This window comes from Olea europaea, unplaced genomic scaffold, assembly GCF_002742605.1.
Source record: "Olea europaea var. sylvestris unplaced genomic scaffold, O_europaea_v1 scaffold662, whole genome shotgun sequence".
Taxonomy (NCBI): domain Eukaryota; kingdom Viridiplantae; phylum Streptophyta; class Magnoliopsida; order Lamiales; family Oleaceae; genus Olea; species Olea europaea.
In genome coordinates this window covers 225,366-238,193 of record NW_019264996.1, presented here as the reverse complement: position 1 = coordinate 238,193, position 12,828 = coordinate 225,366, and the positions used below count along the sequence as shown (strand labels likewise).

The window sequence follows — 12,828 nt, the reverse complement described above, 5'->3', positions numbered from 1 at the left end:
TCCCTACAAAATTTTCATTGACAAATTATAAGTTGTATGCGAAGTTCACTTTTCCCCACAATTGTAGGGCTATGATTTATTTCAAAATTTTCAATAGTAGGATGCCTTGTGCCTACAAATTTTTTTTTTCTTTTCTAGACATAAACATTTATGAGCAAGATATATCTTTTGCAGACAAATAATATTTGACGTATTTGTAGGCTCATAATTAGCTGGAAAAATTTTCTTATATTATTTATAATTTTAGTCCCTCCAAAAAGTAATTTGAAGTGAAAGAGAGAAAAAACAAAAGATAGAGAGAAAGTATTATTATTTTCTTATCAATATAAAAAATAACAAATTAGTCCTAAATCTAAAAACCCACCCCATACAAAATCTAAAACCCACCACACATCTCTAAATCTAAAAACCTATAAGTATTTTTTTTTTATCAATATAAAAAAAAAAACCACAAATGAAGCCTAAATCTAAAAACCCACCGCATACTCACTGTAAAATCTAAACCCACGACATCCTCTATTTGCCTCTAGAAATTTAATCAAAAATTATTCCCCTTTTTTGGCTTAACCTCATCATCGATTGCTATCAAAACCTAATTAATTCAATTTTCCTGTAGTCCAAATCTCTTCATCTGCGACAATATTGATTTTTGGTCAATAAATTCCGACTGAATCTTCTACGTATAGATTTTGTGTTCTTCAAGCAGTTTTAAAGGTATGCGTATCAGCTTTGTTTTAATCATTAATTAATTGTTCAGCATTGTTTAAATAGATCTGGTGTTTTAATTGATTTTTCTGAAATTCAAAGAATTAGTTTAATATGAACCATTGGATTTATATGACAGTTTTAATCTTTAATTAATTATTCAAATATATCTTTTCTCAAACAGAAATTTTGTGTTTTTAATGATGCTTGATTAGTATAGTTTTAATCATTTTCTTTTGTTTCCCCATTTTGAACCTAATGCAGTCGCTGGCGGATTGTGAAGTTTTCATGATAATTTTAGTTTACTTCTTTGAAAGAAAAAAAAAGTAGAATTAACTACAAAGAAATTTTGTTTTGTTGAAATGGGCTTTATCAATTGTGACATTATTCTTAGGGGAGTGAAATTGGAACTGGGATTGTAAAAGTTTTATTTTAATAATTGTTTTGATTTTAATTTCAAGGTGATGAATTTCATTCAATGATCTGCTTGTAATTTATTTCTTTGTAATTTACAAGTACTTTTTTGTGATACAAGCAAGGGCGAAGCCATCTTTGATACCGCACTCTGGATTTTGAAAGGACATTAGTTTTATAGAATTTCATTTAATGATTTACCTTTGTTTCGCTTGGGACAAGGTTCTGCAAGATTTTCAATCTCTCATTAATCTTCTCTTCTTTTTTGCAAAATTGGATAAAATGGTATCGAAAACCCTTGAACGACTCGTTGAGAATGTACATAACCTTATTCCGATCATGTCAAGTTATTACATACCATTGCATAAATACTTTGAGGATCAGTTGCAGAACCCTGCTATCTCTTGCTTCTCTATTTGATTTCTGACTGTCTGAATTTTCCCCTTCATTTAGTTCATGAGAACCATTGCAGTCATCAGAGATGCCACTTCCTCTACTATTGGTCTCTTTTAATTCTTCGTTGCTATTTTTAGTTACTTTCTTGTTCTTCTTTGACTGGACCATCCCTGGTTTATTCCTTGATGCCTGCACTTATTGATTTAATTAATCCTTTAGATATAGTATAAAAACGTAAGAAGAAAATTTAAACATAGTTGAACTGATTCTACTCACATCTCCAAAAACACTAGATTTCTTCAATTTAAATTGGGTGAATGATTCAATTTTAGTTGTTGGTTCCTAATTGATTTCAAGTGCCTCCTTTTAAAGTGCATATTATTTATTACAATTTCTGTTAGGTAATAAATTATGATGAATGAAATGTGCACCTAAACATTATCTGATGTATTTCTTCCATATTGTCCTTAAATATTTCATATTAACGGTAAAAAACTATATTTCTTTGTATTTTGAATCATTAATGATGAAGAATTATGTTATCATGTTTATTTTGGCCTAATTTTGTATCTTATTGTTTTTCAATTGAATAGAGAATTTTGATTATTAGTTAAAATATCTTGTAGGGGCCGTACAAAGAGTTGAAGATAACAGAGCTACTTTCAATTCAAATTGCAATAAGGTAAGTTCATAAATTCAAGTATGCCATCATCAAGTTGCTTGGCAGTACAAAATCTTTAATGATGTTATAAACAGTTGTTTTTACTTTTGTTGGTGCTTTGATGTATCTTGTTAAGTGAACAAATCTATCAATTCCATAACTGAACGTTCACATTAAATTTTTATTATATTGATATGTACTTTTTGTATATCATATCCTTTGTAGAGTCATAGATAGAGGCTACATTACTGATAGAAATTGGATACACAATCCCAATAGAACTAGTGCTGAATATTTGTTAGGGATTAAGGAATTCGTTAGAGTTGCAAGCAACAATATCGATCATCGAGGTCATTCTGAGTGCCTATGCCAAAAGTGTAATAATTGCTCTTGGAGGCCAGTGAGTGAAATTCGACAACACTTGGTCATGTATGGGATGTCATACAATTACACTAAATGGAATCATCATGATGAACGATCGGGGGTCGTGTTAGGTTCTTATACCACTAACTTGTTTTGCAACTCTAGTTTGATTGATGGCATTGATTGTGATAATGATCAAGTAATGGATATAATTAATTATATGTATCCACATGCCTCGTACCATCATAAGCAAAATTATTAGAAACAGATGAAGTATTACTTGATGATGATACATTGGGAAATAATCAGACATCTAAAATGTGTAGACAAGAGATAGATAACTATGAAAGGTTGTTGAAAGAAGCACAAAAGGAACTTTACCCTGGTTGTAAAGATTTTTCTATGCTAACATTGATTGTAGAGTTGATGCAATTGAAAGTGAGGAATTTGATAACCAACAAATGCTTTGACGAGCTTATGGGTATCTTGAAAAGGATGCTTCCAAAAGAAAATCAACTGCTTCCTACTCATCAGGTTATGAGGCATCCGGCAAACACAATTGTATGGAAGAAATTTGACAAGATTTATCCCAGTTTTGTAGCTGAGTCACGAAATGTAAGGTTGGGCCTTGCAACAGATGGTTTTAACCCATTTGGGGATATGAACAAACCTTATAGCATGTGGCTAGTTGTGGTTGTTCCTAATAATTTGCCTCCTTGGATGTGCATGAAAAAGGAATTCACCATGCTAACCTTATTAATTCCTGGCAAGCACGAACCTGGTAAGGATATTGACGTTTATTTGTGCCTGCTAATTGATGACCTAAAAGAATTATGGAAAATTGGTATGCATACATATGATAAAGCCATTGATTCCACTTTTAACTTACGTGCTGCTGTGTTGTGGACTATTAACGATTTACCTGCTTACAAAAATTTATCAGGGTAGAGTACTAAGGGTTATAATGCATGCCCTATCTGTAATGATGATGGAACATCTGAATGGTTCAGTGATAAGGTTTGCTATATGGGGTATTAGCGATGGCTGTCCTGGTATATTGTGTGGTGCAATATGAAGGAATCCTTTGATGGGAAAACTGAATTTCGTGTGAGACCTAGACAATTATTGGGTAATGAAATTTTGTCTCAAGTACAGAACCTAAACTTTTGTTAGATTGGTTAGCATCCTGATAACCCAAATAAAAAAAGGAAGATGACACTTGAGGAATGGAATTGGACTAAGAATAGTATTTTCTTTGAGCTAGAATATTGGCCAAAGTTAAAAATTAGGCATAATCTAGATGTAAAACACATTGAGAAGAATATTTGTGACACTATTATTGGGACAATATTGGGTAAAGAGGGAAAATCGAAAGATACAGTGAAGGCTCACCAAGATTTAGAAGCACTAGGAATAAAAAAATCTTTGTGGTTAGATTGGAATGGAGATAAATGAGTTAAAGGATATCCATTTCCATTTTTCACAATGAAACCAAATTTAAAGAGAGAATTCCTTCAATTTTTGAAATCTGTAAAATATCTAGATGGCTATGCCGCAATATCTCAAGGAATGTGGTAGTCGAATCTGGAAAAATTTCTGGATTGAAGAGCCATGATCATCATGCCCTGTTGGTATTTGAATATATTTACCAAAAGAAGTGGTTGAACCAATTATTTAGTTGTCCAATTTCTTTCAACAATTATGTGTGAAGATATTACTCATGGAGGACATTAAGAGGTTGGAAGATGATATTGTGTATATATTGTGCAAGTTTGAGCAAATTTTTTCACTGGCTTTCTTTGTTTCCATGATTTATTTATTGGTACATTTATCTGAAGAGGCAAGACTTGTAGGTCCTGTGAGTTATCGATGGATGTACCCAATAGAAAGGTACATGTTTATTAATTTTTCTCAATTGTAAGTTTCTAAATCAATGCTAACTAGTTGAACAATGTATCTCACAAAATCTATTTATTTGTAGAATGTTAGGGACATACAAAAAATATGTGCAGAATCGAGCTCAACCTGAAGGATCCATTGTGGAGGCATATGTAACACATGAATCTCTTACTTTTTGTGCCATGTACCTTCAAAATATTTAGACACCTTTTAATCGACCCAAACAAAACTTTGATGGTTGCTCTAGACAAGAGAAGCTTTTTGTTTTCTCCCAAGTAGCATTATCGTTTATGAGTAATTCAAAAATTTCACTCACAAATGATGAGATAGAGATTGCTCAGTGGTTCATATTGAACAATTGTGATGAGGTTCTTCCTTTTCTAATGTAAGTTCAACACCTATACATTTAGTTTGATTATTTGTACTACACATACATTAGTATATATACATAAACTTGCTGTGTAGGGAGCATGATGAAATGATGAAGAGTGAAAGTGATGTGGACGTACAGAAAAGGCATAGAAAATTATTTCCTAATTGGTTTCGTGAACGCATAAGTCATTATCCAGTTGTAATAAGTTTCACCATTTTTCATGAACTTAATAATTTTAATACTTAATTTTCATTATTATTTAATCTAAAATTAGGTGAGGAGTTTAGGGAAGGCAAAATCATCCTTGTACAATGATGAGCTATTTGAGTAGCAAGACATCCTCTTTGAGCTGAAACATACCAAGTTTGTATTGTGAATGGAGCAAAGTTTATAGCTGCAAAACGAGGTGATAAGCTAACCATGTAAAATAATGGTGTCTTTGTGCTGGCAATCATGATACCAATAATGTAGACTTCTATGGAAAGTTGATAAGTGTGGTTGAACTACTGTATAGACAACATTATAAGGTTGTTCTAGTCAAGTGTCATTGGTTTGATACAAACCCTCATAGGTCAAGATCAGTTAAACACGACTACCACTTACTATATGTAAACTCTAGTATTCGGTGGTATGATACTGATCCTTACATTCTTGTAAAAATGGCAAAACAAGTGTCTTACGTAAACGATCCCAAATCAGGTGGTGGTTGGAAAGTAGTTCAAAAGATGGATCACAGGCACATATATGATATATCAAGGAAGGAGATGTATAATGGCAGTGATGACAATAATGATGTGGCGTATCAAGAAACTTCTTCTTCGGATGTACTGAATATGACCGAAGCTCAAAAATATGATGTTATTCAAACACTACTTCATATAGATGACGTTTCTCTTGTGTTGATTGATCCAAAATCCATTAATTGATGCCTTGTTAGAGGAAATGATAGAGACACAGATAATGAAAGTGATGAAGACAATTGATGCGAACCTTGTAACAGCGTTGACTATGAACCCACTACTAGATTGTTCCAAAAACCCCAGAAAAGCCAAATAAAAGGTTTGGAGATTGACCTTAAATTACTAAACCAAAAAAAAAAACCAGCAAGAACGTTGCTTGAAGGACCCCTTGATTACACAATCTAAGACCCGCACCCGATTTGTAGAACACCACAAGAATAGTCTTGATAAGTTCAATGTGTTTAATTAAGAACAAGGAATTGAAAGCAAAATTGCCTTTCATATTAAATCTCAAATAATGTCTCGTGAAAAAAAAACAATGAAGAATTGAACTTCTATTTATACTAGATCCTAGAATAGAAGTTGAAAAGGAATAAAATTCTAATAATCTAGTAGAATCTGAAAAATATTAACCCAATATCTCTAGAATTTGACTAAAAATAGAGCTCTAATAAAATATGGAAAAAATGCGAAAAAGGAAAAATTCTGCCCCATCTTATGAGGTCACATAGTTCAATTGAACTACGTCCACATAGTCCCTGCCTCTATGCATGCAGTCGCATGCCTATTATAGCTATGTGACTGCATAGCTATCACTTTTGTCCCCAGCTTCGTCTGCTTGTATTGAATTGACCCATTTTGATTCATCTCTCAACCCAAACATGAAAGTTGCCTCGTTTTGCATCTCGAACATCGTCCCATCAATGGTTTCTCGAAAGAGCAATCATATCGCTTGTTTCACTTGCTTTGCTCTTGATAGCGTCATCGATCCGCCTTCGATAGTCAACGGGTCTCGACTCGAAGTCACTGTCTTCAAGCTTGATTCTTGGATCATATCACCCCCTCTCTCTTCAAAAGGATTCGTCCTTGAATCTGCACCTGCATCGAAAAGGGAAAGATCAGCAACGTTAAATGTAGTCGATACATTATATTCACATGGAAAGTCCACTTTGTAGGCATTATTGTTGATCTTCTCGGTGACTTGGAAAGGACCATCTCCCTGCGGTTGCAATTTGGACTTTCGCTGCTTTGGAAAACGTTCCTTCTTGAAATGCACCCACACCCAATCTCCAGGTTCAAATGTCACATGCTTCCGCCCTTTGTTTGCCTTTGATGCAATGAGCTTGCTCTTTTCTTCAATTTACATACGAAACTTCTCATGAAGTACCTTTACCATCTTAGCTTTCCTCTTACCATCCATGCTACCTCGTTCATTCACAGGTAAAGAAAATAAATCCAATGGAGTTAGTGGATTAAATCCATACACAATTTCAAATGGTGAATAAGAAGTAGTCGAATGTACAGTACGATTATAAGCAAACTCAATAAATGGCAAGCAATCTTCCCAATTTCTTAAGTTCTTATTAATCACTGTTCGAAGCAATTGAGTCATGGTCCTATTTACTACTTCAGTTTGACCATTTGTTTGTGGGTGACAAGTTGTAGAAAATAACAATTTAGTTCCTAACTTATTCCACAAAACATGCCAAAAATAACTAAAAAATTTAAGATCTCGGTCCGACACAATACTCTTAGGGACTCTATGCAAATGTACTCTCTCTCTAAAGAATAAATCAGAAATGTTAGTGCGTCATCGATTTTGTAACATGGTATGAAGTGTATCATTTTACTAAACCTATCAACCACTACAAAGATAGAACCCAGACCTTTCTTTGTCCTAGGCAAACCCAACATGAAATTCATAGAAATATCTACCCAAGGTTCACTAGGCACAGGTAAAGGTGTATACAAGCTATGGGGTAAAACTTTTAATTTAGCCTGTTTACAAGTTATGCACTTTTCACAAATCTGTTCTACGTTACTACGCATTTTAGGCCAATAAAAGTGTTCCCCTAACATGTCTAAAGTCTTTTGAATCCCAAAATGACCCATTAGACCCCCACCGTATGCTTTCCTTACCAATAATTCACGCATTGAACAATTTGGAATGCACAACCTATCTTCCCTAAACAAATATCCTTCATGTTTATAAAATTTATAAATAGCCATTTTAGCACGTGAATTATAAATGTTTGAGAAACCAATGTCATTTTCATACATGCTCTTAATATGTTCAAAGCCAAGTAATTTCGCACTTAAAGAGTTAAGAAGCACATACCTTCGTGATAATGCATCTGCAACTACATTTTTATTACCTCGCTTATACCTGATGACGTATGGAAACATCTCTATGAACTCCATCCACCTTGCACATCGCTTGTTCAACTTATCTTGACTATTCATCACTGTAGGAATTGGGTTCAAGCTTTCCCCAGCCCCTTCTCATCAATGGACTCCTAATGTATATCGTAAGTGCTTTAGGGACGCATGATCGGTGTGTATCACGAATTCCTTAGGCTGCAAATAATGCTGCCAAGTTTCCAATGCTCGAACAAGGGAATATTGCTCCTTGTCATACGTTGGGTAGTTCAGTGCAGCTCTACTCAACTTCTTGCTAAATCAAGCAATAGGTCTCCTTTCCTGCATTAACACTGCTCCAATACATATCCCTGATGCATCACACTCAATCTCGAAAGTTTTATTAAAGTTAGGTAATGCCAAAATAGGTGCTTTACACAATTTATCCTTAATGGTATTAAATGGAAGTTCTTATGTTCTCCCCCAGTGAAAACCTACGCTTTTCTTAACGATTTCAGTTAATGGTGTCGTGATTGTGCTAAAGTCTCTCACAAACTGCCTTTAAAAACTAGCGAGACCATGGAAGCTCCTAACCTTAGTTATACTTTTAGGTGTTGGCCATTCTTTAATAGCTTTAATCTTTTCCTTATCCACTTTTGCCCCATTAGCACTAACAACAAATTCTAGAAAAATAACTCTATCCATGCAAAACGTGCACTTTTTAAAATTAGCATACAATTCTTCCTTTCTTAACACAACAAGCACACACTTTAAATGTTCTAAATGCTCACCTAGGTCTTTGCTATAGATTAAAATATTATCAAAGTAAATTACAACAATTTTTCCTATGAAAACATGTAGAACATGATTCATTAAACACATAAATGTGCTCGGTGCGTTTGTGAGATCAGACGGCATAACCAACCACTCATATAACCCATATTTAGTTTTAAATGTTGTTTTCCATTAATCACCCTCCTGCATGCGAATTTGATGGTACCTGCTCTTAAGATCAATTTTACTAAAAACACAAGCACCATGCAATTCATCAAGCATATCATCTAGCCTAGGTATAGGCTGATGATACTTTACCATACTGCCCAATTTAACACTATGTCCGCTTAGTCCCTGCCTCTATGAACTATGTCGCATGCCTATTATAGCTATGCGACTGCATAGCTATCACTTTTGCCTCCGACTTCGTCTGCTTGTATTGAATTGACCCATTTTGATTCGGCTCTCGACTTGAACATGAAAGTTGCATTGTTTTGCGTTTCAAACATCATCCTGTTAATGGTTTCTCGAACGAGCAATCCTATCACTTGTTTTACTTGCTTTGCTCTCGATAGCGTCATCGGTCTGCCTTCGATAATCAACGGGTCTTCAAGTTGATTCTTGGATCATATCAATAATAATGGCGATTTGGTTGATAAGATCAGCAAACATGGTGTGGAGGACAATAATTTAGAAGAGTAAGATCATTACGTTTACCATATATGTATACAATCTATATTTAATAGTACATATGTTCTCTATAAAGCATCTAGTTAAAGCTTTTACGTGTTCCCCTCTTAGTTTAGATATTGCTTTGGTATAGTCTAATGCTTGTATTCTAATTATTACTTTTTTTATGTCGATGAATCTGATTTCTCAGAAGAAACGTTCTAACAACTCACATGTACTTTCAGTACCTAAGATGTCCCTATTGACTAGCACAAATGTGCCTCCACTGCTTCAAAAATCACAATCTAATAGCTCTTCCGCTAATAGGTTTGTACCTCTTTCGTGGCGACATTCATTACAAGCTAATAGGTTAGTACCTCCCCTATCCTGACATCTCAATCCCCCAAAACTTCTCTACACCAGCATCACAAAATTGTGACTCGATCAACCATTGAAAATATTTCCACTTGTTTTGGTCCTTTAATCGAGACTACTCATGTACTTACACATCCTGAGACACCAACGAGGACCCTTCCTAATCCAGGTGCAGAATATGGTCCCTCCAATGACAAGCTTGATCAACCACCTTCTCATCATACTAGTGTTGTTCGTCGTCACCTAGGTTGTAAACAAGGCTCAGGTACTATGCCATTATTTAATTTTCAGTTCTGATTTACAATAAGCATAAGTCAAACTAAAATGCGGGAAATGTAATTCTCTATGAATATGTTTCAACAATCATGATCATTGAAGAGAATGGTGGTTTAAGAGTGCTAGCTGTCTATGAATGTGTTTAAGAGAATGTTTTTCAACAATCATGACCATTGAAGAGAATGTGTTTCAACAATCATAGTTTGTTGTGGCTATGCCATTTGGATTCTGGTCCATTGAAGTTGTCTTTTTCACACATGCTTAATTGCTGGATCAATCTTGATTAAGGATTAAGTACATCAAAATCCTATCTCAAATATGCTCCCACCCATATCCTGGCCACGTACTTTTTATAGATGAAAGTTGACTATCTTATTTTTGGTGCGCGTAGATAGTAGATAATAACAGTACTTTTGTCCAAAACCATTTAACACGAGCAAAACCAAACTCAACTGGGTGGTTCGATTCATCTCAAAATCAGGATTCTTTTACTTGTAAGGTCAATTTGAAACAATGGGACATTTCTGGATAAGCTGTTGCAGGCACTTGTCACAATTATAAAGAACCACTCATATGAATATGAGTTCCTTATTTATGTTCATTATTTTATCTCTTTATAAATTAATTTTTTTCGACTATTTTCTAAAGAGTAAGTATTTAAAAAGAAAAATTGGAAAACTCATGTGATAGACAAAGCAGAAAGTGAAAATATTCATCGAGCTGAAGAAAATAATGATGCATTGGACGATGAAATAGACGATTCTGAAGTTAGGGTGTTTATTTTATTAATAGTTAATTTTCTTACTTTATGAAGTTCATTTACATGTTCGGCTTTTATTATTGGTTTTGCAGGTATAGATGTAGGACAATTGCCAAGTACTCTCGATGAGCATCCTACTCAAGGATCATGTAAACAAATAAAGACATCTCATATCGTTCGTACAACTGGAGAGAAAATTTGAGTTTTATACAATTCAGTAAATAGACGAGCAACAAGTTTTGAAGTACATAGTTTGTTGGTTCATGATATCGGAGCCATCATTCGGTCACATTGCCCGATGAATATGGATTATTGGGAGACCATTTTTCCAAGTGAGAAGAAGGACCTTATGGATGAGATCACGGTAAGCATTTGTAAATGTGTTTATGCTGTTGGAAATTTAATAGCCAAATAAAACTACATGAATCAATTAAAAGCACATTACTCATTTTATTTTGTGATTTTATTTATTCTTACTTTGTGGTTTGTTATCTAGAATTGGATAGTTTGTTCCAATTGAGGTTTCTTTATATTTTATGATTTTTTTAATTATGTCAATTTCAAACGAACTTCGAGATAGATTTGAAAGACTCGAGATCGGCAAATTATATTAATAGACTATACAAAGGGAGGTATAGAGAGTTTAAGGCTGAGTTGAGTGCATACTATAAGTTGCAGAAGACACATGAGAATGCATTAGCCAACCCTCCTTTGGAGATGCTCGATAGAGGTGTAAATCAATGGGTGGACCTGAGTAATCATTTGAACTCCAATAAGATCAAGGTATTTATTATGTAATTCTTTACCAGTTCATAGCTTTTACTTCTAATTTTGTTATGTAATATCTATATATTTTTCTTTGCAGAAAGCATCATCAGTAAACATAGTGAATTGATCGAAGAAGAAGTACAATCATCGCACTGGTTCACGTCCTTTCTCATACATAGTGGAGAAGATGGTTGAGGTAGTGAATTTATCAACACGACATAATTAAATAATTTTGCTATGAATTTGAATATAATAATTGAAACATGCATTTTTTTCTTATTAGGATGGTTCGAAGTTTCCCGAAGTCGACACATTTGAGTTCGCTTATTCTTGGAAAAATAAGTATTGGACTTATAATGCAGCTAAAGCTCAACATGTAGGAAATACTCAACGTTATAAAATTGTTTTCTTTATTATGTTTTATCTACCATGTTAGACACAAAATATATATTGCAAAGTTAGATTAAAAAAGGCTAGAAAATTATAATTAGATTAAGTAGTATGACAATTTTTGTATGCTATTCATAGGGCTATTTTGGAAATGGACACTATCATGGTCAAAATGTTTTTGAGAGATGGTTATATTTCATAGCTTGTACTATATCTCTTGTGTACAGTTGTGCTATCTCTTGCAAACTTTGATTTTATGGATTGTTTTATATATTTTGTTGGTTGTGTTTGTAGGATGAGATGCTTGCCAAAGAGCATGAATATCTTATAGAGAGGGCAAAGGAACAGTAACTTCCCAAAGATATCCCTTTGGAGGAGATACCGATGGATGATCGTGATGCTAGAATTAATATAATGATGTCTGTTCTAGGTATGAAGCTTGGGTATTGGGATATCTTCTTCCAATGTACACAATTTGGAGAAGGAGTTGGAAGCAAAACGTGGTGAAATTCATTTATTCGTGTTTTGATGAAATATTTTGGATTCAATGTTGATTGACATTACAGTTTAATTGATTTATTATGATTTTCGTATCTTTATATTATTTTGAATGAGGTTAAAAAAAATTAGTAAAATATAAATAAAAAATAAAAAATATAGAAATAGTTTAATTTCTCCCTACAAATTCTTCTTTAATAGCCTACAAATATCTTTTCCCCACTAAAAATTATTTGTAGAAAAATAGGGTTCAGCCCACAAAATAATTTGTTCCACATTGTCACAATCTTTTAATTGTAGGGAAAGATGTTCATACTTAGCCCACAAATATATTTTCCCCACAAAATATTATTTGTGGGGATGAACACAATTTAGCCCACAAGATAATTTGTAGGGACAAGCAAAATCG

The 12,828-nt window shown here is 33.8% G+C and overlaps 1 protein-coding gene across 12 annotated transcripts; it reads left to right on the top strand.

Moving 5' to 3' along the window:
* The first annotated feature begins 429 nt into the window (after positions 1-429).
* On the top strand, positions 430-12,481 carry LOC111390240. Of its 12 annotated transcripts, none has more exons than XR_002701872.1 (9): positions 435-714; positions 2,142-2,197; positions 4,393-4,429; positions 4,521-4,823; positions 10,856-11,127; positions 11,344-11,546; positions 11,629-11,727; positions 11,815-11,907; positions 12,216-12,481. XR_002701872.1 is itself a non-coding variant. In XM_023015252.1 (3 exons), exon 3 carries the CDS (start codon positions 2,858-2,860, stop codon positions 3,485-3,487), a length of 630 nt encoding a protein of 209 aa, XP_022871020.1. In that variant the 5' UTR covers positions 430-714; positions 2,142-2,197; positions 2,402-2,857; the 3' UTR covers positions 3,488-4,371. The 12 variants fall into 12 exon arrangements, 1 of the variants encoding a protein (XP_022871020.1); XR_002701874.1 differs by having other exon boundaries at positions 4,378-4,429; XR_002701871.1 differs by lacking the exons at positions 4,393-4,429; positions 4,521-4,823 and adding an exon at positions 9,598-9,992.
* Positions 12,482-12,828: the final 347 nt, after the last annotated feature.

Bases quoted from the DNA above. Each gene is read 5' to 3' on its own strand.
- LOC111390240 (XM_023015252.1), top strand. From the start codon at position 2,858: ATGTGTAGACAAGAGATAGATAACTATGAAAGGTTGTTGAAAGAAGCA.